This window comes from Tinamus guttatus, unplaced genomic scaffold, assembly GCF_059628265.1.
Source record: "Tinamus guttatus ecotype Peru unplaced genomic scaffold, ASM5962826v1 Tinamus_guttatus_pri_ptg000215l, whole genome shotgun sequence".
NCBI classification, from domain to species: domain Eukaryota; kingdom Metazoa; phylum Chordata; class Aves; order Tinamiformes; family Tinamidae; genus Tinamus; species Tinamus guttatus.
In genome coordinates, this window is record NW_028288749.1 from 3,129,386 (window position 1) to 3,154,521 (window position 25,136).

Consider the following 25,136-nt stretch of genomic DNA (forward strand, 5'->3'; position numbering starts at 1 on the left):
GGAACACAGGCCCCCGCGGCCGCCTCAGCTGCCGGCCCCGGGCCTCCTCCACGCTGCCCTCTCTGCAAACGCCCCTCGGGGGACACTGCGCTGAGCGCTCCCCCTGCACAGGCGGCGGGAAGGGGAAGGGGGTGGAATGGGCCAGGAAAGGGAGAGATGGGGAAAATGAAAGGGAAAGGGAAAAGGACATGGGGGGAGGGGAGGGAGAGCAGAGGGAATGGAAGGCAAGGGGAGGGAAGAGAAGGGCAGGAAAAGGCCGAGAGGAAGGGGCTGGGGAAAGGGAAGCGGCAAGGAAGAGGCAAGGGGAAAGGGCTGGAAAAAGAGGGAAATGGGCCTGAGAAGGGGAGCGGGGAGAGGAAAGCCCCCAGGGCAGGGCAAGGGCAAGGCCCTGGGGCAGCGCTCGGCAGGGACAGGAGGTGCCCTCCCCCCAGCCCCGCACCGCCGCGCTGCCGCCGCCGCCGCCGCTGCCGCCGCCGCCATGATCCGCCCAGCTCCACTGCACCCGGCCTGGCTGCGGCGGTCACCGCGGGGCTTCCGGGCCGCTTCCCGCCCCGGCCCGCCCCAAGCAAATGGCTGCTGCCGCGCGCCGCCGTGTGCCGTCGCCACAGCGGGTCGGATGGGAAGATTGAGCGGGAACGAGGCAAGCCCAGAGAGCCAGGGCTCGAGGCGCCCCAAGCTGCTGACTCCCCATGCCATGCTAGGCCACAAGCCCATCCTTCCCCCCGAGGGACCCCCCATGCCAAAGCTCCCTCCCCTTTGCTTATAATTTCCAGAAGCGACTCTTTTCTGAAGCTGGAACATCTCATAGCAACTCCAGGTCCAACATGTGCAGGGGCAGGAATAAAAACACAGGGCTCCTGTTTCGCTCTGGCAATGGCAGCACCTACGTGTCCTTGTCTGCACGGGAAGGAGAAGTGGCGTGTGCTGCTGTGGCCTCTGCTTGGCCGTGGGGATGCTCCATAAAGCTGCTTGCTTTTAAGAAAACCTTGAGAGACCTGAAGAGTGCGATGCTAGTGAGGGCACTGCTCTGGTGGCCTCAAGGTCCATCCAGGGCTGCACGGCACCGGGTTCCCAGCACCTCACGGGATGCGAGAACAACTCCACTCTCCTCTCTGTCCTGTTAGTGTTAGCTCCAGCAGACAGCATGTTAAGTGATCCCGTATGGAGGACGAGTGCCTCATACGGGGCTCATGTTGAGCACTAGCTGGGGCGCGTTGTACCTGCATGAAGCGGGAGAAGGGAGCGGGTGCTGGCTGGCTGCTGATGCCATTTTTAGCTATGCTGGGACGTGCTGTCACAAGACATCGTGCCTGGTCTCAGTTGGAGTCCTGCTTGAGGCCCACGTACTCGCTCTTCTCTGAGGCAACTGGATTTTTAAAATACCAGCTGTGGCCACAGAAGATGTGGTGCTCCTCGATGGGTTAGACCATACTCTTCCTGAAAAGTCCAGTGGAGGCGGCAGAAAGAGCCTCCACATTTCCCAGACATGAGGTATTTCTCAGGCAAAAACGCACACTTATGCACAGAGTGTGCCAAAGTTTGGAGCTGTACCTGCACAGACGGCTAGGCAGAACATGCTCCGGAGTGTGAGCGGTGCTTCAGGAATTTGGGCTCCTGGAATTAAAGCTGTGTATCCATATTAGAGTCACAGCCTAGACTCTCACCACGTAAGCATCCTTCACGTTACCCCTACTTGTGAAATGAAATGGGTGCCTTCAAAACCCTTTGGCCACAATTTGCCAAAGGGAATGTCAGCTCCTTCCACCTAGCAAATAACCCTGCGTCCAGGAGAAGCAGTTCCTTGTCCCTGCAGAACGGGGGGGATTAGAAAGCAGCAGCAGGACTGAGGTGCTTTGCGATATTTTGTATTATTACCTAGTGAAGAAAATGATCACGGCCTCCCAACAGCTTTGAGCTTCCCTCCCGTGAGCCAGGGAAGGTCTCACATTGACGTGCTCACTGCAAGGGCAGGGGCGGCCGCAGGAAAGATGTGCGAGTGACTGCGCCTGCCCGGCACGACTGCCAGAGCAACGGACCAGCGTTCCTTGGCTGGCAGAGCAGGAAGCAGGATGGCCAGTGCTGTGTTTTCCTGCTTGGAGCAACTCACATTCAATTCAAATGAATCCCTAGTGGAGCCCCATCGGCTTCTCCCGAACCCTGACACAGACAGGTCTGGCTCATTGCATGCAGCAAAAGCCACCTAATTAGAGCAGTAGCTCAATTTATTTGTTTAGTATCGTCTTTATTAGCCATCACTTAAACTCGTAATTAAGGGCAGAATAGGGACTATGAAAACAGCAGCTGGGCTGGGCTGAGCTGCCCAGAAGTGTCTGGCCGAGCATGTCTGTTGCCTGGAGCTGGAGGTGCTCCTGCCTTCCTGGAGGCCGGCTCTTCCTGGAAAACTGATGCCTAACTACTAACAACCTTGGGAAGAGAGCACCAGCATCTCTGGGGACACTAGCGGGTGACACAAAGCAGAGGGACTGGAACCCCACACGGTCACTGAAAACACGTGGACCTTCTCCGCAGGAGTGGGTGCTGCTCACCTAACGCTGCATGACTGAGTCACTGGGGCTGTCCTGCACATTGGGTTATACCCTCGAGTGTAAGCGAGGGATTTCCTTCCAAAATGCCTTTTGCAGTCCTCTTCTGTATCACTCCAGGGTCCTGTATCTCCTCCTGGTAACTCAAAATCCTAGTTACGTTCTCTGGCTGAGGGCTGCTGGGACCAGTCCTGCGCTGCCGTTTGGTAGCACAAGGCAGCTCTTGCTCTGGGACCTCTTCTCCCCCACCCAACTCTGGGATTCCTGTGTTTTCTGTGAAGTACAGCTGCAAGCAGAACCCCGCTGTGTTTTCAATGGCATTAGGGTCCACGACAGCATGGCTGTGTCGCACTGCAGGGCAGTGTCTCACCCTGCCGTGGCTGGTGACGGCGTAGGGAGAAGGACAGACAGGCACCGGGGTGTGCAAGATGTTATTAAGCTGCTCTCTTGTGCTCTAAACAGTATTTGCCTTTATTTATTTATACACCTGGGGTTGGAATACTGGGACAGGAGGAGAGACACACACATTTTGCTCCTCTTTTTAAATTTTTTTCCTTACATATGCCATCACCTCACAGTGTTCTTGATCAGTTCTGCTTGGAGAGATGCTGCTGCTGTAGCCTGCTCCAGTGCTACACAATGACGGGCAGAGCTGGGGACCTCACGGCAGTATGTTTAATGAAGTACATCTCCAGTCTGCATCAAATGAGCCTATTTGTGTCTTTGTGTACCCTTTGCTTGCAGACAACCATCTCTCTAGGTAACCGCGCAACAGAGCATAACTTGCTATTTATTAGCCTCTGTCTCTGCTCAGAATAGCAAAGGAAGAGAAGCCACGTGTTTGGGCAACACAGAACAAAAATACAGCAGAGAGAATCCAGATAAATTAGTAATATAGGCAGCCTGGGAGTAAGAAGCTTGTGTTCCTTCAGCTGTAGATAAATCTAGTGATTATTCGTTTCTCAAAGTTCAAGCCATCTAACCTGGAGTCTGACAGGAAAAATAGAGCTAAATAAACCATTACTTCCCTGTTGACCTCACTCTCCTTGCCCAAAGGAAAAAAAAAACATTTTTTTTTGGCTGAGCACAAGCTGGTAAACGGGCCCTTTTGTTGCCCCACGTCCGTCCGAGAGCCTCCTTGGCACATGACTCCCACCGTCGTCACAGCGTCGGCTTTGTCAGCTGCCACCTATCCTGGGAACCAGCTCTATCGCCAAAAAAAGACCAGTTAAAAGACTACATTTGGAAATGCCATTCCCATGCTCCTTGAGGATGATCCAATATCTGAAGAGGAAACTGCCGAGTTTGTCGCCGTCTTGCCTTGGCTTGTCAGAGTCAATCCCAGAGCTCTGCAGATCTCTTCCGAAGGCAGCTGGAGGCTGCTTAGTTTGTGGTAAGGGAAAGGCAGCAGCATTCCTCCAGACAGGCAGCAACCACTGAATGAAGTGAGTCCTTTGGGCTTTAAAGCCAGTTAACTGCTTTTGACAAGCTGTTGTTTTCTTGTTGCTGCTGTTTTTTGTTTGCTTTTGCATCTGGATATTTTTGACTTGCAGGATGAGGGGCTAAGTTGTCCCAGCAGAAGGTCCGAATCCTTCCAGCAGAGAGAAGGGAACCTCGGTCCTCACTAACAAGGACCCTGCGGAGGTCTTGGAGGGCCCATGCCCATGACCTGGGCAAGGTCAGTCCAGCCGCTCTTGAGCCCGTCTCTAAAGCTTTGTGCCTGACCCTCACCACCCAGCGCTGGAAAACTAGACACCCAAAATAAGAACTTCATATTCTGGAGAAACTTCAGATTCAGATTCTTCAGATTCTCTCCATTTCCCTCCTCCCCACATACCGTGGGAGAGGGAAAAGCTCTGTGTTGAGCACGCCTCCAAACTTGTTTGTGATAAAAGGGGGTGGAATGAGGACAGATTTCACTCTAAGAACATCCTGCTGGCAGCTCCTACCCTGACGTAATGTTATCTTAGGATACTCCATTAGTCTCCTTGAGGTAGTTTTGTTCAGGGAGAGAGAGAGAACATTTCCCAGCAAGGAAACAGAAATGCAGCCAGCTCAGTAAAGTTTTGACGCCTCATATAAAGGTACCCAACATACTGGTTAATTAAATGTATCCAAAAAAAGAAAAAAAAAAAAGATGTTTCCCAAACAACAGAGCCCTGAACGATCCTCGTGGGTGCCCTGACACATACAGACCCAAGCGCTGCAAGTGGAGAGCTCACAAAGACTCAGCGTCCCCCCTCCGCCCCACGCAGCGTTCGCCGAATCACCACAGATATATTTGGAGCAAGTTCTCCCAAGCCTGACTCATATTTCCTTCCTCGTAGAAGCCCAAACAGAGTTTGTCCCTAAAGGGCAGCGTTTGAGAAGGGGTGAAGATTTGCTGCCCACGCGTCGCCGTCAGCCAGGAGGCGATGGGTTCTTTCTGGGGTGACTGGCACGGCGGAACGAGCGTTCCGCTGGTTTTCCAGGGACTCGGCCGCTTGGCCAGGGAGGTTTCACACACTCCGAATGGGACATGATGCCTTGCAAGTGCTGAATGGAGAGGGCTGACCGCACTTCTTCCGTGGAGATGAATTAAAGCGAGCCTTGTTCACGAGCAGCATCTTCGATGCTCACGTGTCTTTGGCAGGTCGCAGACGTGTTTGTTGGCACCTTGCAGGGAGAAGGGGCCAGCCAGGCTCTCCTGATGGCCTGAATTCTCCAGTGAGATTCACTCCACGATTTCCTGCTGCTGCTCACTGCCGGCCTGATCCCAGGCCAGTCTGAGGGACGGTTTCTGCTGAGCAAATGGCGATTATTTTCCCAGTCAGACGGGTTTTCCCCGTTTTCTCGCCATCAGCACGAAGGGTAGGAACAACCTCCGGCACGGTGTGAGCTGCCTGGCAGGCAGAGCGCGCCAAGTGTTGGCCGAACAAGTCCCCACAAGTCCACATTTTTAGGAGGGGTTCCCGTTTCATGGGCAGCAGCCCGGCCTCGACCCTCTGCCCACCCCAACACGGTGGGACTGGAGGGGAACGGAGCGGGAGCAACAGCTGAGAGCTACAGTGATCCCGGCACGGGTATAAATAGAGACGGAGCCGTTATCCCGATGAAATGACACCAGATGTTTCTCTGAAATCCCTCTCCGCTGCTAGCGAAAATTATAGTTTAGTTAAAACCTGGGCTAAGCAGGCGGCAAAATGTTTCGGACCCTCCAGTGCCTGGAGGTCAAAGGAAGGAGCGGAGGGGGAGCCCGGCGGGGGGACCTGCGTCTGGGCCGGGACCCTCCACCGGGGCTGCTCGGCGCAGGCTGCGCCGGGGCCAGCAGCCGGCCTGGCCCGCGCTGCCTTTGTTCTATTTTTCTGCTTCCTATCCCGGCATTAATAGCCGGAGTTTAAAGCCGCTTTTGTGAGGCAGAAATTCTGTGTCAGCATATGTATCCTGGAGGCAGTTGGCAGGAGATGAAGGAGGGACAGCAGCAGCAGTTAAAACTGGGCCTTGGTTCTTTAATATTTAACTTTCCCTAGCGCTGGATTTTTTTAATCAGTTGATGAATTATCTGCCCTCCCAGTTCAAAGAGGGTTTTACCATGGAGATTTCAGCGCTTAATCCCAGGGGCAGGAAAGGCGGAAGCCTCTCTCTGAAGGCTTCAGGCTCAACCTGACCCCAATTACACCCGTGGGGATCAGCAAAGGGTGGCCACCCCTGGCTTTGCTGGCACCACATCGGGCCGAAGGGAACAAGAGTGCCTTGGATCAGGACACAGGTGTGCAGTCCATGAAGCCGGGCAAGGAGCATCCCTGGGGAACTGCCGGGGGGATAGGGCACCACTCAGGAGGCTCAGGATGGCTGTTGGCCGAGGACAGGAGCACGGCTGGCCGTGGCCAGCTGCGGATGCTTCGGAGGGGATGTCGGAAGAGGGAGAGTATGAAGTGAGCCTTCCTCCGGCATCCCCTCCAGCTTCCGCTAATCAGCAGCGGAGAGATTTCCTGAGCTGGAGCTTGCGTGAATTTGTCTAATCCTTTTTTTGAATTCATTTATACTTTTGGCCTCTGTGACATCCTGTGGCAGTAAGTTCCACAATGTGATTATGTGTTGTGTGAAAAAGCACTTCCTTCTGTCCGCTTTGGCCGGGGGTGCCGGTAACTCCTCTCCGTGCTGCTCAGCTCTGTGCGTGTCCATACCACGATGGCAGACACGTCCTCGAGGCCTCTCTGCCTCCACTTGCCCAGGCTTTGCTCTTCCAGCCCGGGTGTCTCTCTACTTCCATAGTCTCTTCCCACGCGGCACCTCTTCCAGCACTTTGCTGTCTTTATCACCCTCCTCTGCGCCTTTTCTTGTTTTATTATTGCCCAGTTGAGATAAACTCACTGAGCTGAGACTTGCTCACCCCAGAAGATGTGAATTCGCTCTCCTGAAAGAAGGACAAGTCAGAAGCTTTATTTGCTCAAACCAGACCCTTGTAGTTCAATTTCTTCTACACCACAGACCCTCCTTGGCTAAATGGAAACAAATCTGCTGCCCTCTCCACTCCGTTTGATTTAACTTATGCTAAGGCTGAGTAAAACTCCGATCCTGATTTAACCAGTGCCTGTGGATTAACATGATATCTGTAAGTGTATCAGCTAAGGGGGCTGTTTTACACAAAGGGAATTCCATACATGTGCTTATATTACTGTACATGTATAGAGGATCTGCACAAATCCCCTGTGCACTGATGCTAGAGAAGACCCCGAGCCAGAACAGCTGAACCAATGAGCTTAAAAAACTCGGGTGTCTGATTTCCATGACATCTTTATTTACAAAATACATCTGTTTTTGCTACTGCCATACCCGCAGTGTCAACCTGCCTACTTGAGTCCCCTCTGCCATTATGTTTACATTGCCCCCAAACACGTGGGCAGCCAGGAGAACAGATTTCTGCTGCAGTGTTAATCCGAGGAACATTGCTATCCAGTCAGGCCAGACCTCGCTTTGAGGAGGGGTCGATCACAGCCTCGCAGCTGCAGAAAGACCTCAGCCGATGAGAACTTGCTGGTGTCCTATGCTCCTCCGTGTAATTTGGGAAGGCTAAAAGAGAGACTCTGCAAAGAGAGAGAGAAGGGAAAACTGAGTCATCTATTGGATTATGGCCCATAAATGATAAGCCCAGAGGATATGTACGGTATTACACTGTCAGCAGCAGTGAAATGAGCAGGGTAGAGCGACTGCAGGAGGGAAAAATCGGCATCCCTACTGCTTTATGGTACTGCGATGCCAATCCGTGCAGGTGTCTTCTCTGGAAGGAATGTTCCCCGCACACCTTCGGTTTCCAGCGCTTTGGGAAGCACGAATCAGGGCGCACTCGGGGGTGGGAAGGAGCCGCGCAGCGCCCCGGGATAGCGCGAACGAGGCAGCTCGCGGCCAGCGCCGGGGACGCTGCTTTCCGTGAGCCCGCGCCTCCCGCAACGCAGCCAGCGCCAAAAACGGGCTGCGTAAGGAGCGCCCAGGCGTAGGACACGATTCAGGTCGAGCCTCGGCCAAGCACGAGACACGAGCCCGCAGAAAACGTGGCTGCGGCCACTCATCTCCGGGCTGGCAGGGGGTTCTTCTGCAGCGAAGCCACTCGAACATCTCCCCCCGCCCGCAGCGAGTGCGCGAAGCCGCTGCAGCCGCGGGCCCCGCAGCGGCGAGCCCGGGCCCCGGAGCCGCCTCCGCTGCTCCGGGTACCTCGCTCGCGGCCCCGCCGGGGGTCCCGGCGGCGGGAAGCGGCCGCGGCGTCGCCGCCGTTTCCCCCTGCCCGCGCCGGCAGCGCGGGGCTCCTGGGGAGGGTCCCTTCTCCCTGCCTCGGCAGGCGATTGCGCCGCCTGGTCGGCGCTGGCCGCTCGGCCCTCCACTGCTTGAGCCTGCCCGCCTGGGCTGCCGGCGGCGGGGCCGTTGGGGCCGTTGTGGCCGTTACCGCCGCTGTTGGGGCCGTTACCGCCGCCGCGCGCAGCCGCCGCCCCCCCGCCCCGCGCGCCGTCTCGCGCTGACGCAGGGCGGCGGCGGCGCCGCCGGGGGCGGGGAGCCATGGAGCCGCGCTGAGGGAGGCGCGGCCGGCGCGGGAGGCGGCGGCGGCGCCTCGTTCCCCGGCGCGGCATGGAGGCGCCCGCCGCGGCGGGAGGCGAGGCGGCGGCCTGGGCGGCCGAGGCGCTGGCGGAGCCGGAGCTGGGCGCCGAGGAGCTGGAGGCGGCGGGCGGCGCGCTGGACCGCGTCCTGCTCGAGGCGCTCTGCGAGCAGCAGGGCTGGCTCCGCGTCTACGGTGAGGGCGGCGGCGGGAGCCCCGCGCGGCGACCGGGACCGCGCGGCCGCACACTCGCTCGGCCCCTGGCCCACGCGCGCAGTGAGAAATCCCTGGCGACCCCACAAAAAAACTCGCGGATCGTCCCCAGAAAGGGCCCTTTGCCAGGCGCTGTGCGGGACCCGTGCAAAGCGGTGCCTTTAGCTGCGCTTCCCTCAACCAGGGCCGCTCCCACAGCCCCCCCGGCTCCCAAAGTCCCCCCCTTCTCCCACAGGCGCCCCGCTCCCAAAGCCCCCCCGGCTCCCACAGACCCCCCCTTATTCCAAAGCCCCCCCCACCCATACATTTTCCCCTTCTCCCACATCCCCCCCTGCTCCCACAGCCCCCCCACCCCGGCTCCCGAAGCCCCTGCTCCCCAGCCCCCTGGAAGCTGCTGGGGTTTCTGCAACGCAGGGCACTCGTGTGGGGACGCGGGGCTGGTCGGGCACATGAGCCCGTGGAGTGTTGCTCAGTGCAGCTAATGGGAAGCAGTGAGAAAAAGTTGGTTTTTCTGTTAGCATCTCCCTGCTGTCGTTGGAGGAGCGCGGATCGCCCGCGGGTTGTTTGCTGCTTCCTCGCTCAGGATATTTTGCAAAGGTGAAATGGGAGCGCGCTGCCAGGGAGGACGCCTGGCCCCAGCCTACCTGACCGTGCCGCGGCTGGGTCTCCGAAGCAGGAATGCAGCTCCAAAATTAGCCCCAGTGAAGGCACAGGGGCTCCTTGATAAAGTCCTGCCGTCCGACACGCAGATAAATGGGGGAGCGTCCTGACGAGGCAGCCAGCTCAAAAGCTGTAATAGCAAAGTCTATGAGCATGTAAAAATACATGTTGTAGCCCAAGGACAATAATTATTTTTAGTCTGTGTTTAAAGAAAAGCCTTGTTATGCCTCTCCCTCCCTTCTGAGGAGTTTGGTGCGCTGGCGTCTCCTCTCTCTGCCCATGAAATCGCAGTGGGGTTTGGCAGGATTGGGTCGTTTCCTCCTACTTGCTCGCCTCGTTTTCCTTGCGTGAACAGCCCTGGGTGAGTTTGTGGACAGTGCATCAAACTGGCATGGGGCCAAGCGTGCACAGCACTGAGCGCGGGCCCCAAAGCCGTGAGTGGCAAATGTGTAAGGTGCGGGGGTTATTTATAGGACCGAAGCAAAGCCTGGCACAGCGGGTTGAGGAACCGCAGCAGAGGGAAAGAGAACAGGAGCTGAGCCTTGTTGTCTGCATTGTCTGGAAACAATGAGAGCACTAACACTAATTATTTCACCATGAATGGCTGGGGGAGGGAAGGAATATCCCACATATGAAATGTTAAGAACCACTTTCTAGCAGGGTGAAAATCACAGTGCTGGATGTAACCGCAGCTCTTTTCCACCGGCTTTACAAATGACACCGGCTGCGTCGGGGAGTTGTTCTTGGTGAAAGGTGGTTGTCTGGAAAGGCGATTTCTCGGGGTGGAAGTGTGAGTTTTTACGGAAGGGAGTTCAGCACCTGCTTACAGACCATTTATTTGCAGTGTCCCATCCAGCTTGTCCGAGGAGCGAATTTCGTGGAGGCAGGGCTCACGAAACGTGGTCTGCAAGCGCAGAGAAAGGAATTGGGTAGCGAAGCAGCGTCACTGCCGTTCCCTGCGGCTTGCCAGCAGAATGACAGTGATGGGAATGCACTGGGACTGTGCAGTGTCTGGGATGTGATTCCAGGCTGACACTGAGGTCTTGTCTGACTTGCTGTGAGATCTAAATCACAGTCTAGCTATTTTTGCATTTCCTGAGTGAACTACAGGGTTGGCTTTTTCATTCTGTTTTCTGGAGGTTTGACAGTTTCTTATTTAAACGGATAAATAACGATGTTATCAAGCCCTGAAAACACCATTTCCTTACCAAAGGGCAGAGCTTGTAACATTATTGGTTTCCTCTCTCCTGGTGTTTGGCTGGTGAGCAGGAACAGCAGATCTGCTTGTCAGAACGGAAGGTTTAATTGCTCGTGAAATGCACATCACGTGAACGTTGGTAGATGATGTTTCCAAGAACTGCCTTTGACACACAGCTAATATTTCTGTAAAATGTGTATCAACATGTGTTCTGGATGATTGGTTCCTCCCAGCGTGTGTCATGTGGGTAAGGAAGAAGAGATTGTCTTGGCTGCATTGGTGCTGTGATGTTTTTTCTGTAAAAGAAATCACCGCTTTTCAACAGCATCCATTGGTGTCTTGAGTCAAAGTCCTGTGCTCTTGGAAGCAGACCTGGGGAAAGGGGTTGTGGGCTTTTATAGCAGTGGTGGTCAGATTTGCCTCTAGCGTGGCTGCACTAAGCTCGCTGCAAACCCTCGTGCCCTCGAATGGTTAATTCCCACGTGGCAGCCGGTGAAAGGCAAGGAGAACCCGTCCTTGGCCAAGTGCGAGCCGACGCCGCTGCTTTGGGGCCTTTCCCGGGCCAAGAGGTGTCTTTTCCTCTTCAGCAGCAGTGCTGAAAGATGCTGGTAGGCGTGCGGACTGGCGTAGAGGTGGACGTCCCCGTGGCTTTGTCCTCGTGTGCTGTGGGCAGTTCCTCTGCGCCCCTCGGCCCGCTTTGGGGGCTCGCCAGGCTCCACGCTTCAGTGGTGCCTCCGCACGGAGCCTTGCTGCCTCGGGCTCCAAGCAAAGGCTCGGAGCCAGGCAGAGGTGTCTCCAGACCGCTAAGACGCAAGCTTTGGGCTGCACGTATCGGCCCCCCGCAAGCGCTGGGCCCGCGCTCGAGGCGGGAGCCCTGGCATCCCCGTAGCGTCGCGTGGAGGTTAAGAAGTAGCTGTGCCTCGAGCCCTGAGCAGCAGCAGCTCCTAATGGTGCGAAATGCCGCCCAAGAGCCCGGGACTTTTTGCAGATTGCCCGTTCCAGTGATCTGGCACCTTGCTGCACAAATGGCTCCCTGTCACTGGTGTCTTCCCAGGCTGGGCCTCCTTTGGGTAGCCTGGCGAGGTGACCGTCCCCAAGCCGCGGACATCCCACCAGGTGGCAGCATTTTCATTACAGCCGTGAGGAGGATGACGGAGGCATCTTCTTATTTTTTTGGTGACAACCGTTTCTAGCTGAGAGTCCTTGGTAGAAGAGAGGACTTAATCCAAGGCAGGGTTTTACCTAACAGCATTAGCTCTGGCTTAAGTCCGTACCCGTGTGCGCTTGGGCAGAGGTGCCGCTTGCTGTCGCCAGGCAATGCCAGGAAATACTAGGACCAAATAAGTCTTGGGGGTGATGTGCTCATCCCTGCTCCATGACAGCTCCTCCGAAGACTCTTTCCGGCTGCGGGGAATGGCTGCAAGCGCCGGGAGCTGAACCACGGCTCCTCTCGGCTGCTGCACCTAGAGGAGCTCTGCTCACCTTGTATTTGCTATGGCAATGTGGGTTAGTGCAGCTAAAGAGCTAGCTGCTTTCTCTTGCTTTACCCGCAAACTTTATTGCAGGTTAAGCCCTTTGTCCTTAAATAGAGTTTCCCCTCCTCCTTTTAAAGGAACACTGACATGAAGTTGCACAGAAATGTTTTTTCTTTTTTTTTGCCTTTCTTTAGGATTTTTAGCTTGTCTTTTAGCTGGCTGCATTGTGCCAAACGTTGCCTGGGTTACTAACTTGTTAAGAAGTCCCTGAAATATTTGGAGATATCAACAACCCCAGAGCCCATTGGGGAATGCGAGGATGACATTATTCTAAACTATCAGTTTCCTGACTCCTGCTTTTCGGGCACGTTATTTATCCCTGTCGGAACGTTTTCATGTGGTGCTGTTTCCTATTTTTAGACAATAGGAAAAAAAAAGGAAGATAAGAGGAGTGTAGCTGTGACCCGTTGACTTATTATGAGATCATGGGTTCCTTCCAGCTGATATTTATAGATTTTTATTATTAAAAAAAAAAACCTGAGATTTCAGCATTTTCTGGCGTGTATGTTCTTTTAGCCACAAGGTCACCCAGTCAACACCTCAAACTGAATTCTTTCAAAATCCTCTGTAAAAGCATGGAGTAATCATGGAAATACAGTTTTTGTCTGCAAGTAAAATCACCAAGGGAAGAGAAAAGAAATGCTCGATTTTTGGTGTGCAAACTTTTAATGGTCCTTTGTGTGATTTGGTTCCCTCCCCCTTCCCAGAAAGCCCTTTCAGAAATGATGAGTAAGGAACAATGTTTGCTAATTCTCTTTATGGGGTTTAAAGGGTTTGCAAAAGATCCCAAAACTGTAGATGGACTCTTGTTCCAGAATCTGGAATACTTCTAATTACGAAGCAAGATGAACTAGAGCTGTGAGCTCCTGGAGGCGAAGGGAGGTCTTTGCGCTTAAGTAAATTTAAAACAAAACACTGGATTTAGATGCCTTGTTATCGAATATTTATTTCCCCCCCCCCCCCCCCCAAATCTGGGAATGCCCCATTAGAAATGGACTCCTACGCTGCGAACCCTGGCAGGCACTTGGTTAAATACATTAATTCTGCAAAGTGTGGGAAAGTGACACCCGTTGTGTGGCTATGCAAGGCGCCCGTGCCCATTAGCATGAGAATCATTATGGCTGGAAAAGACCTTCAAGCTCATGAGTGCAGCCGTAAGCCCTTCAATATCATTCCTGCTTTCATGGCGGTGTGGGAATGGAAACCAGAGCTTTAAGGAGAGGGAAGGAGCTGTAGAAATGTGTGAGCCGCTGCTGTGTCTGGGCTAAACCCCCCTTGGTGGCAGGGCCAGGAGGGCTCGGCAGGAGGCATGGACAGCTCTGCAGAAAGAGTGTGGGCAGGGCGGTGGGGCGTGCAGGTGTTGGAGACTTGGGGACAATACCGAGACGCGGAATACTGAAAGCGAGGGTGACAATTTCGGATTTTGGTATGACAGAATGCCCCGTGGGGGGATTTGCTAGAGGTGCTCCTGCGTGAAGCTGCATTGTCAGGGGATGTCTGGCATGGAGGACCCAAAGACAGTTGAGGAGAATGCTAGAGGCAGCTTAATCCTGCGGCACACGGGTCCGAAGCGGCGCAGAGCTGCACGCAGCAACTGCTGCAAGGGTTCGGAAGGAAGGTCCTGAGGGGAGCAGCGCCTGCGGGGCTGGCGGCTGCTCCAGGGGGCTGGCACCCAAGTGCTCAGCAGCGTCCCGATCTCTCTGGTGACAGCGCTGATGCTCCCTGCCTCTAGGTCACCAATATGCAGGTTTAGGCTGCACAGATTTGAAAGCCTGGAAGCCGATTTCCTCGACATTTTCTAGGATACACTTCAGAAGAGCTTAAAGCGCTGTTATGCCATCATAGCTGCATTTTTTCCCTCTATCCGCATGTCATGGAGGGTTTGTAGGAAACATGGATGAAGCTGATGCTTTGGAGATATTTCTTTTTGTTTTTAGTGATTAGTCCTTGTGTTCCTTTTTAGTGATTAGTCTCTATGTAGACAGAGATAAGAACTCGTTTGCCTCCTTGAGGTTTCTGTCCTTTTGAGTCAGTGGATTGGCTTGAGGTACGTTGGGGTAATTTGCACGTTGAATTAGCCAACTCTTAGTACTAATACCCATCTCAAGGTGCTGGTCAGCATTACGTGTAGTAACATCAATCTCAGATTCGAGGGGAACGTGAGGAGGGCTCATCTGGTGCTTGAAGACTGTTTCAGGTATTGAGTGATTCCTGAGCTTTGGTTTCGGGGGACCGTTTTGGCAGGGCAGATGGTGCTTGTGTTGCTAATAATTCCTGAGCTGCCAGGTGGGGTAGGAAAGGTCACTTGACTCCCTTGTACCATTCATTACCATGCTGCTGGAGTACATCCGCGTTTACTTCACAGGGCTGCTACGAAGTAAGAAAGCAAAGAAAAAAGGCACAAGTCGGTCTGCTAACTTGCCCAAGGACATGCCAGAAACTTGGCAACAGAAGTCCAGTCTCTGGAGACCTCCACGGTGCTCCATTTGCCTGCACTGAGTTGTGCTGCCTCACCTTTGGGGTACCCTTAAGCCTGCTGCTTTCCTGGACCGCCTCGTGACTATCCAACCTCCTCTCAGACACCAGAGCTGTCGGAGCCGCAGGTCAGCGGGGCAGCGTGCTCGCCCAGGGCAGCTCTGGCTACGTGAGCTTTTTGGGAAACTAAGGTGAAGTTTTGCTGACCTGCAGAAAATAATAAACTTATCTCCTTGGAGAGCGACAGGCTGAATGGCTGGCATGAAGGCGTTTGGATAGCTGCTGCGTTGATTAACTTCTTAATTTGGGAACAGGGCCAAGCGTTTGACTTTTCTTATTTCCAAAAAGGTAACTCTCCACACTAGAGAAAATAGAGCAAAACTGAGCTGGGAAAGCCCTGGAGCAAAGCTCGTACCAGCTGACGCTCTCGCATCCTTTCCATGGCCTCTGAGGTCCTGTGCCCCTGTGTAGCACTTCGCATTTGGTTGGCCTTGCCTGGAGGGTTGGCTGGTAGCAGTTTTCCTTATTAGGTTGGTATTTTGTATTAATATGCAGGAATACAGTGAGGAACAGGCACTATCAAAGAAGAGGAGACAAAAGGTTGCTGAGAAACATGTTTGTTTATGTTACGGGGCTGTAGTTCATGCTGTAGAGCAAAATTGCTGCTCTGCGCAGTACTCACTAGGAAATCATTACACTTCATCTAATAACACGTTATTGGCTATTGCCGGGGAAGGCAAGGTGGTCTAACCAAACTAGAAAGCAAACTGTGGCAAAAAGATTATGGGGTAAAATTCATAAATGAATTCTGGTGGAAATCCAGATTTACCTTCTGGATGAGATAGGGGTCTTATGGGGTCTCTGTTTTGCTCTCTGACAGCGCTTAGGTAGGATGTTGGGGGAGGCAGAGTGGGACCTAGTCACCTTGTTGGGCAGATTTCATGGAGCTCTTCCTCAAACCCTTCCATTAGCCAAGCTTGGAAGCCTTCAAGGAGCCTCAACTCCCAGGAGGTGCTGAGTTTTATACTCCCTGTAGAGTTTTAGGGTCTTGCTGTAAATACTGATGCCAGTTTTCTTTCACGTGCTCTCGGCTGGTGACTGCTCTTCTTGGAGAAGCTCAGCATGCCATCGCAGTAAAGGTTCTCTCCTGCCAGGACTCGTAAGTAGTGGCAGGGCAGTGTGAAACAGGGTCCTTCGAGACTCAGCTATGTTGCGTTTGATTCCACTGCTTACCAGGTTCTCACTTGTAGAACAAATTGCATTAAATCAGACCAAGGAAGAAATCCTTTTTATTTATTTATTTATTAATTTATTTCTGTTAGTCTAGACAAGCCTTATAAAAGGAAGTTGAGGATTTTCTGGTCTCATTTCTTTTGTTTGGACTTCGTAGCAGGGAAGTCATAAGTATAATTTAAACAGCCTTTGTTTACCAAGATGATGAATGTCTTGGAGCGGGGAATTATGATAAGAAGTGAAACAAATATTTCTGATTCTTGGCTGATGCTGCAAAGGAGTATGCCTGCTGTTAAAGTGAGGATATGTCTGAAACTGTGGGGGAAAGAATTGAGAGGAATGCAGTAATAATGATTAAATAGCTAAGTGTATGAAAGCATTAGTCTTCCATGCACTGGCAAAACTTGCTTTCTCCTATTTATTTGTCAGTAAATCCGTTGCTTTTTTCTGTGGAAAAAAATGCAAAAGGCTCAAAATAGAAAACTGCTGGAAAATGCAGCTTGGCTGTCAATGCTAAGCTGTGCTTGCTGTAGGAACACAAGGGCACAGAGCTGAAGGTTACCTAGTGTTAGACTATTTATCTTGTCTGTTTTGGAGAGTTTGAGCCTGGTGGCTCTCCCAGCACCTTTAACTTGGGGCTCAGGAAGAGGAGGAAGCCAGTCTTGCACAAGTTTATGTATGAGCCACCAAGCAGCTGTGAAGTCTCCATGAGTAGCCAGGAGGAGACTGTCTCCTCAGCGCTGTGTTCCAACTTTAGATTTTTTGGCTCTATCATGAGCCTCGTTTCCTCTCAGTCGCCTGACTGTGCAGGATGGGTTGGAAAGCAGCTCGGCTTGGGACACAGGAGGTCTCCATGAGAGCTAAGACCTTTTCCCACCTGGGCGGGCAGGTAGGGTAGGTGTTCCTGCAAACCAGGGCCAAAAATGAGATGAACCCACTTCTTGCTTGCTGAGAAAGTACTTGCAGTGCTCGTGGCCCACGTGGGCTTTGACGTGACCCTGTCCATTTAGAAAAGAAGCAGCATGGGCTGATAGACCCCCTTTCCACAGCCCGTTCTGTACTACTGAGGCTTTAGTAATATTTTCCATGCCAGGAGAGCTCATTTGCTCTGTTGGTCCAGTTGTAGAGTATAAACATCAGGTTCATGGTTATGGACCTGATGTTAACCTGTGCTAGCTGGCTCTAGGATAATGTGGGAGGAAGCTTGCAGTGAAACCACCATGCTTTTTGTGAGGGTCGATACCCCATGAAATAAATCCATGAAGTCAAGATTGCTGTTTTTACTGATGGAGTTTTGAGGGATTATGAGTTCACTCTGAAAATGTGCAGTGCTGTTTAAAACTACAGTAGCTTCACAGGGGCGATTTATAAAGGAAGAACGATAATACATCCCTTACTGCGTGCTTGCACTTTGGCCACGCGCTGGCTTACAAGTTGAACTGTTGCTAACTGCACTTCTGATGTCCATTTATAATAACCACACAGTTCTGGAGCTGTTCTGGCAGGATCCCTCCCTGTTTTGTTTCCGTGCTATTGATGTGGTTTCTCTGTGACCTAACCTGTGTTCACTGCTTTAGCTTTGTTTTTTTTTTTGTCCCAAAAGGAAGCGCCTTCCATAAGATGTATTCAAGCTGGCTGCTCAATCCGTCATGCTGGTAGATGGCAACTTGGACCTGGCGGATTGAGTGGCCTTGTGCTAACTCCGATGATCGAAGATACAACGTTTGGGTGCTTTTTTCCCCAATCTCTCTTGCAATTTGGAAATCCTGGAGGTGGCTGTTTGGAGAATTGGAGAAGGAAATGCTTGTGTTTTCCTGGAGCCCTCATTACTCACCACTGGGCATTGCTTAGCCCTGGGACTCTAAGGAAGTTGCGTTGATCTCTTGTCCTTGCAGTATGTCATGTGCTTGTTATTCAGGGCTTGCATAGTCTGAGGAAGCACCACCCCAGTTTTTGTTCCTTTAGCTTATTCTGGGTATTCTTCCTTTTCATTCTTCCATGTGGATTTTTTTTTGTTTTGTTTGTTCTTCTGCAATTTCCACTAGTGGTGATTCAGTGCAAGGCTTAGCTCTGTCTCTCCTCAATTAGAAGAGCTTATGCTTTCTCTCTGGGGCAGGAGGTACGCGCTTACTTCTTTGCGGGGACACTTAAAGCCAGTTAATGTGATACAGATGTGCCTTTCCAGCAGCCACGGGGCATTCAGCTAAGCCTTGTGGAGAAAATCATACCTCAAGGTATTACACGTCATTGGAAAAGACTGTTCCACTTGTGTAATTTCACGGGTCTTTGTTATTTTTTGCCCCAAAGCGGGCATGCCGTGCACCCTACATGGGCAGCCTTTGCTGGGAGGAGCGTTGGAGCTGAGCAGGAGGGAGCCAGGCCGTGGGTGCGGGTGTCAGCGGGACTGCAGCGCGGGTGCATCTGCTGCCGGCCTCCTCCGCGGAGCTGGCTGCCCCGCCACTGGGCACGTGCTGCAGCCCAACGTTTCCTCGCTCCTCCTGCACGGGAGGAACGGGCAGCGTGAGATAGCGAGGGATGCGCCCCCGTGGCGCAGGCGTGGGGAGCGTTGAGGAGAAGGTGCTTGTAGCTCATTGGAAGCAATAATTCTCCTTCCTTTTGTGTGCTCAGTACCGTGTTTAGCTGCACATAGACTTGTGCGCTTGCCCAGAGCCGGGCACGCCGAAGAGCCTGGAAGGCTAGAAGCTCAGCAGGACACATGCGTCGTGTGAGGAGCCAACTGCAGGGCACGGAGCTGGCCCTTAGCGGGGGTTCGAGGTTAAACAAACTGGATGTGGCCGGGGAAGTTCAGCCTGCAGGATACACAGCCAGGGAGGCAATCTCTGACTCAACATCATTCAGATTTCGATATTGTCTGGGAGATGCCGGAGTCCATTTCTCTTAATAGCTGGCAAGGCTCTGGAACCGGGCGCAGAGATAGCAGCTCATGGCGTGGACATCCTCCTTCCCGTCTGGTGAGGGCTCATTTGCTAGGCTAATAGTTAAACTCCACATCACCCAAGCTCCAATTCTGTTAGCTTTCAAAGACATACCAATATCTGCTTTTTAGTTACAGGGATCTCAGTCTTTCCCTCCACCCCCCTAAGTTGTTTATCCTGAGCTTTTCAAACCATTCAAGCCATATTTAACTCTTTAAAGCGATCAGAAATGTTGTGAAAAGGTCGTATATAATATATATCCTTCAACATTTGCTCAGGCAGTAGGACAGTCGCTGTATTTTCCGCTTTCCTGGGGGTGGCTGACTTTTGCCAGGTTGCTGCTGACCAATTGTATCTTTGGGGCTGCAGCCCATGGCAGAGCCCTTCCGCGTGCTGCTGCTGCTCGGGATTAGCTGATTCTCCCTGTTTCTTGCTGCCAGGGCGCTGGGTGACGGGGGAGCGCTGTGTGAGTTGGAGGCATGTGAAAGCTTTCAGTATCTCCCAATTATTTTGAAGGTGTTCTTCTCCGGTTGAAGTATCTGGTAAGGCAGCTGAAACATTGCCACCCATGAGAGAAAACTGCTAATTTTTATACTTTTAAAAAGTCCTTCATTGCGGGATGGTGCACATCTGTTCTGCTCACTCATCTGTCTGCACTTTGCTGTTTCAGTGTGTAACAGGAGCCTTGTGGCACCCAATTCCAGGGCTCTAGATATAGATGATCTTCCTAATATTGTGGCCAGCTCTTAGGGGTGTTTTTCCCCTACATTTCTCCCTGTTTGCTGTCTTCAATCCTGTTTTCCAGTCTGGATGCTGGTGGTTGAGAACTGGACGAGTTACAGGCTGATTTGAAGCCTTGCTCAACTTTCTTTTGCCAACAGAGGGAGAGCAAGTGGAAAGTTTGGTATTGCCCCTTCCCACACAAGCACTTCCCATTTGTACAAATACAGCCCGGACTGGAGGTGACTCTTCTGAAAAATGATGGGTTGTCTCCTACTCCGTTCATAGTTGCGTGGCCCAACCGCTAAGGGTCTAAAGACACACACTTGATTTGTGATAGGAAGAAATCCTTAATAGGGCAGAAATATTTCTGAGTATTTACGTTGCAAAGTTCTTTTTGCCTCTTAGAACTTTCGGCAGCTCTGCTGCAGACTCCCTGGGAATGCTGTTATTCCAGGGGGCTCTATCTTGGGAAATAAGTGCAGATTAATTTACATGTCTCTTAAAATGCAGCTCGCTTGCACAGATGGCAATTAGGTTCCAGTTAATGGTGATGTAAAACAGCAGGGTCTAGAACAGCTTCCCCGCTTAAGGGTTGCCACTTTTACCATCCAGCTGTTTTCCAAGTGATTTATTTCATTTTCCCCTGTGGTTTCTTGGCCATTCCGTTTCTGTGTCAGTGCCCGCCGTGTGGCGTGGGTGGCAGGCGAGGGGAAGGACAGCTGTGCTGAGCACCTCCAGTAAGTGACATTGGTGGAGTTACTCGTGTCTGCGTCGTGCTAATGCCAAACGTCTTGGCTCACGTTCTAGCTCCGAAGATGGAGTGACACCCATCCCGGGAAGCCACAGCTGCAAGCTGGATGCTGAGCAGAGCCGCACATGGAGATGTACCCGAACTGGTGGCCCTTTAATTTTGGGAGATGGGGTGATGCATGTTGGATGTCTCATGAAACTCGCTTGACAGCCGTGCAGCCGTATGGCAGAGCAGCATTTCCACCCCTCTTGCCATGCTGAAAATGCAAAGGGCACTTAATCTGACGAAGCAGCAGGTCCTGGGCAATAAGTTCCTTATAAGTTGTTTGCAGAGTGGGAGCTTTATTTTTAATTGATAATACGCATTTTAACAGTATTTGGGGAATGCTCATCCCTTTTAATTTCACCTTATAATAAACGCAAAGAAATCCCATCTTACTCTAGTTTTATCCTTCAGGTGTCTGGAAAATAACTTTGTGAGGGCAGCCAGCACCCTGAAACGTGAGGCTTGCACAGCAGGTGTGTTTGGTGTGTCCATGTGGCTGTTGTACTGAGGAAAGCCTGGTGTTTGCTCTTCCGTGTGGCCGAGAGAGGCTGGGGAGTTTGCTTTGAGTGGCTTGTTGGGTTTGTGAACAGGTTTGCTTATTTGTATGCAATGACAACCATTGTTTTTCAGCTACAGGTAGCAGGTAGTTTTACCTTGGGTGGGTCTTTACTTGTAGAAAAAGAAGATAAAAAGGGCAACAACCAAGAAAATAGGAATGTGACACAGCGAAACCACAGAAATTGTAGGGATCAATGCAGAAAGAAAAATGGCTTTCAGCTTCTTGAAAACTGGTGAGGTTTTAAGTTGTCACACCACTGAAATTCAGTCTCGTGGCTTGCTGCTCGCTCGCCCTCCTCGCTGTGTTTTCTTGCTTTCCCAATTTGTGAGCAACTCGCTAGCCAGGAAGTGTCAAGGAATGACGGCCGCGAGTGGGGCGCGGTGGCAGCGCGTGCCGGCTGGGCTGCTTCGTTGCACGCAGAAGCTGGCGCGCGCGCCCGGCTGCAGCCTGCCCCGTTGCCCCTGGCCTGCCGGTGTCAGCGCCGCGCAGGGGCCGCCGGAGCTCTGCGGAGCTGCCCCGGGAAGCCCGCGGGAGTGCTTGAGGCCAAAGCAAATTTCCCAGCAAGTACTGGCAGAATCTTGGCTTCTGTCATGGAAAACCGATGCTCCTGATGTGCCTCCTTCCACCATTTCCCCTTCTTTTTTTTTTTTCTTTTCTTGCCTCTTTTGGCTGTTGGGGTGATGGAGCTGGGAGGGTCTAATTTTATTTTGGTCTCTTAAAAATAAGATGCAGTAAATGCAGTAGCTAATGTTGCAGCTCTTTTAGGTCAGTAAATGCAGATGAAGCGTTTAATAACTGTCAATATTTTATCAAAACCTCACTGATAGAAGGAAAGCTTAGATAAAATTTTCAGTTTGTAATTTTTCATCATGTCTACTAAAATCATGCCCAGTTGTAAAATCTAGATGTCGTCTTTTTTTTTGTCTTGAAGCTTCTTCTGGGCTGCTGCTAAGTGAAAATTAATCCTGCTAAATTGTTGCAGTGCTTATTTTATCTTCTGGCTTTTCAGCCTTTTCAGCTTGTTAAGGATTTATTTATTTTCAGGACTGTACTGTTCTTAAAATGGAGAGGGAAGGATTGTGTGTAAATGAGGAAGTAAAAGAAAAACATTTAGGAATTTCAGCCTGATGCAAGGAGGAACCAATGTGGTGTTGCAGGGAGAAATCGCTTCCAAGTTCTGAGAAACTTTTAGCAGGGGGAAGAAAGAAAAAATGGTGACGTTTAAGCCTGTGGCTTGATAAAGATCCTTTAGAAGTGTTTCTGCATCCACCATGGAAACCAGCAGTAAAGGTGGGAGTTAAAGGCAAATCGAATAAAAATCTTGACAGGACTGGAAGAAACAAGTTTTGCGGTAGGGGTGCAGGGCCCCTTGCAGTTGCATTTCAAGGGTTTGGGGTTTGTTTGTTTATTTTGTTGTTTTTAAGATGGTTTATGAGGGAAGTGAAGATACAATGACAGGAGATGGGGCAATTGCACCAAGAAGCTCCCTTGTCCCCTGCATGTGACAGCCCTGAGTAAGAGTCAGGAGATGCAACAAAGTCACGCTTGGAAATTAGCCTTGCTAACGCTGTGTTACCTTTTTGGCTGCTTTATTTTAGGTGTATTTTGGTCTTACACAACCACTGAAGGTAGGAATATGTCCTGCTTGCCCAGCCAGAGAGCTTTAACGTGAATCATTGCGCCGGGCAGAGAGGAGATTATCCTCTGCTACAGATGGCTTCAAAAAGTAGAGGATGCGGTGAGGAAGTGCTAGTTTGATGCTTAGGTCTTGAAAAACACGTAGTCTCTCTGGACAGTTGTGATGGCTGCAGTGTTTAAGGTGAATTCTGCTTCGTGAGGAAGTACTTGCGTTCCCGGGCTTCCTTGGGATGGAGGTAGGAACAGCAGCTACCTGGTGACCCCGAGCCTTGGCGTGCTACGTGTCACGGTGGCTGGCGTGGGAAGTTGAAGACTGTGCTTCGAAAAGTCATTTTATGTAAAACAAACAAACAAACAAAAAAACCTCTTTTTTATCATTAGTATTCCGACAACGTTGTTGGTGCTATTTCCTGCTGGAATGAGATGTCATTCTGTTTTGTGTTTTTATTTTTTCCACCTAATGGTGAGAAATAACAATGTCCACTGAAGGAAGGGAAATATCTTGGGTTTGAAAATGACCACAAAGCTACTGCCTTTTTGCTAATTTTAAGCTATGTGGCATGTATTCATTCCCTGCTTCTCAGTTTCTGCTCTAATATTTCCAATTCCTTCCAGTTTCCTTGAGGTAGATGCAGGCCCAAAGTGCTGCTTCTCCAGCAGTCTCTCCAGGATCCTCCTTGGCAAACTGTGAGTTATTAGTGACCCTGGCACTGCTGTTATTGCCAGGCTGGAGTTTAAATGAGAGGAGAGAAGCGGGCGCAGTGTAAAGGACTTGCTTTTTCCCTTGCTCAGAGCTTTATCCATAATGGGGAAAAGAAAATGCCATGTCAGAAGTTCAGTGAACATCTGGTCGCCCAAGATGCACAGCATCTACCGACACGCGTGAGATTGCACAGATGCTATTCAATAAATTTGGTTCGTTTGCTTAGATTTTCCTGCAGTTTACTTGCCCAGTTAAACATTTTAAATGGTCTTTGGCAGCTGTCGGAGTTAATATGTGTATGATTTTTTTTTTCCTCGCCATGTCCTCATTCCTGCCCTACAGCCTCATTAATCTGATCCTTCTTTGAGACAGCATCATTAAAATACATTCTCAATAGAAAAATGACCCGCTTTTTCAAAGCCTTGTTAATATGTGCATCTATTTCCGGATGTAATATTCTCAATTAAAAATAATGATGCACTGTTATCAGCGGCGCCTGCGGACTGTGGGAGCTGAAGCCAAGAGCAGGGACCCCAGCGATTTGCGCGGGGCTCAGGACTGTAGCAGCAGCTTCTCTGCCCACCCGCGTGCCCGTGTGTGCTGAAAGGGGAAGTCTCCCTTCCCTGCTTGTCCAGTCTTTTCTAAGCTGCCTCCTGACGCCTTCGGCTCTTTCTTGGCTGGCTGAAAGAATGAGCCCTGTGTACGGCGAGCCCTGCAGCTAAGGTAGAGGCAGATAGAAAACATATTTAAAGCTTGTCTTCATTTGAACTGTATTTTGGCCATATGGGATGTAAAGGTCTTAATTACACTTGTCTGCTTGATGTAGGTGGGCTCTAAACACGCTGTATCACTATCAGCATGCTAGCAGACATTATGCTGTGAATTTAACTCTGGGTGTGCTTTTTGCTCTGCTTTGGGATGGGTTTTTTATCCTCTACCACCGAGCTGTTTGCAGAGGTTGAGGATTAGCACCGTAGGTCACAACGTCTTTCTGGCTGGGCTGCAGAAACCTGCCAGCTTGGCAGGTGGTATGTTCCAGAGCAACCATGTGGAAATCCATAGGCTCCTTTGGGACTGACTTGCTCCCTTCAAGTTGTTCTGCCTTGCTGGCCTTGACTAGTGCATTTGCTGAGTGTTCCTGTTCTTTATGGAGCAAATGGAAAGCTCCCAGATCCCGCATTCCCAGCAAGAGGCCTTTTGTCCCTCTAACTCCTTCATCGTAAATGCAGCAACCTCAGTTGTCCCTGAATTCTTCTCCATCTGTCTAGGATTTGCTGGAATCACATCGTGGTTTAAATAACGCTCTCCCCAGCTGGGGAAGCAAGCGCTTGTTGCTCGCTGTACAGGAGCCCTGGTGCCGGGGTGGGAGCTGGGCCGCGCAGCGCCGCTCCCCAGAGTGTCTTCCTAGACCAGCGCGTTTGGCCGCGTGGGAGAAGCACGGCCAGACACGGAGCAGCTTCTCCCCACTGCCCTCCCTGCCCTTCTGGGGCACCTTCCTGTTCTGCGGGCAGTGCCAGGAAATGATACGCGATGCGGCTTGGGGGGATATGTTTGTGCAAATGCCATGCCCTTGATTAGGGCTCCTTAATAAACCCAAACTCTTTTTGCAAGCTACTTAGTAAGGGATTGTCCTTCATTTCAGTACAGCAAAGGTTAGAGTCCTTGGTGTATGTGCTGACTTCCAACCTTACAAGCTGATTTTACAAACATCAGGGGAAAAAATCATCGGTCTGTGTGAGTAGTGTGAATAATTACGAAACCTTTGCTGTAGCTTTCCAGCATCCTTTCCAGTGATGGTTTTCCACGTCAGGGTGACTTTTGCCTTTCTGTTTTCCTCAGGCACACGTTGATGCTGTC

The 25,136-nt window shown here is 51.5% G+C and overlaps 1 protein-coding gene across 1 annotated transcript in view; it reads left to right on the forward strand.

The window, feature by feature from the left end:
* Window positions 1–8,642: 8,642 nt before the first annotated feature.
* Window positions 8,643–25,136, forward strand: part of RASAL2 (RAS protein activator like 2) — a 119,254-nt gene continuing 102,760 nt past the window's right edge. Inside the window, exon 1 of the mRNA XM_088524890.1 lies at window positions 8,643–8,805. Coding sequence (XP_088381016.1) covers window positions 8,643–8,805 — 163 coding nt within the window. The remainder of the gene's footprint in view (window positions 8,806–25,136) is intronic.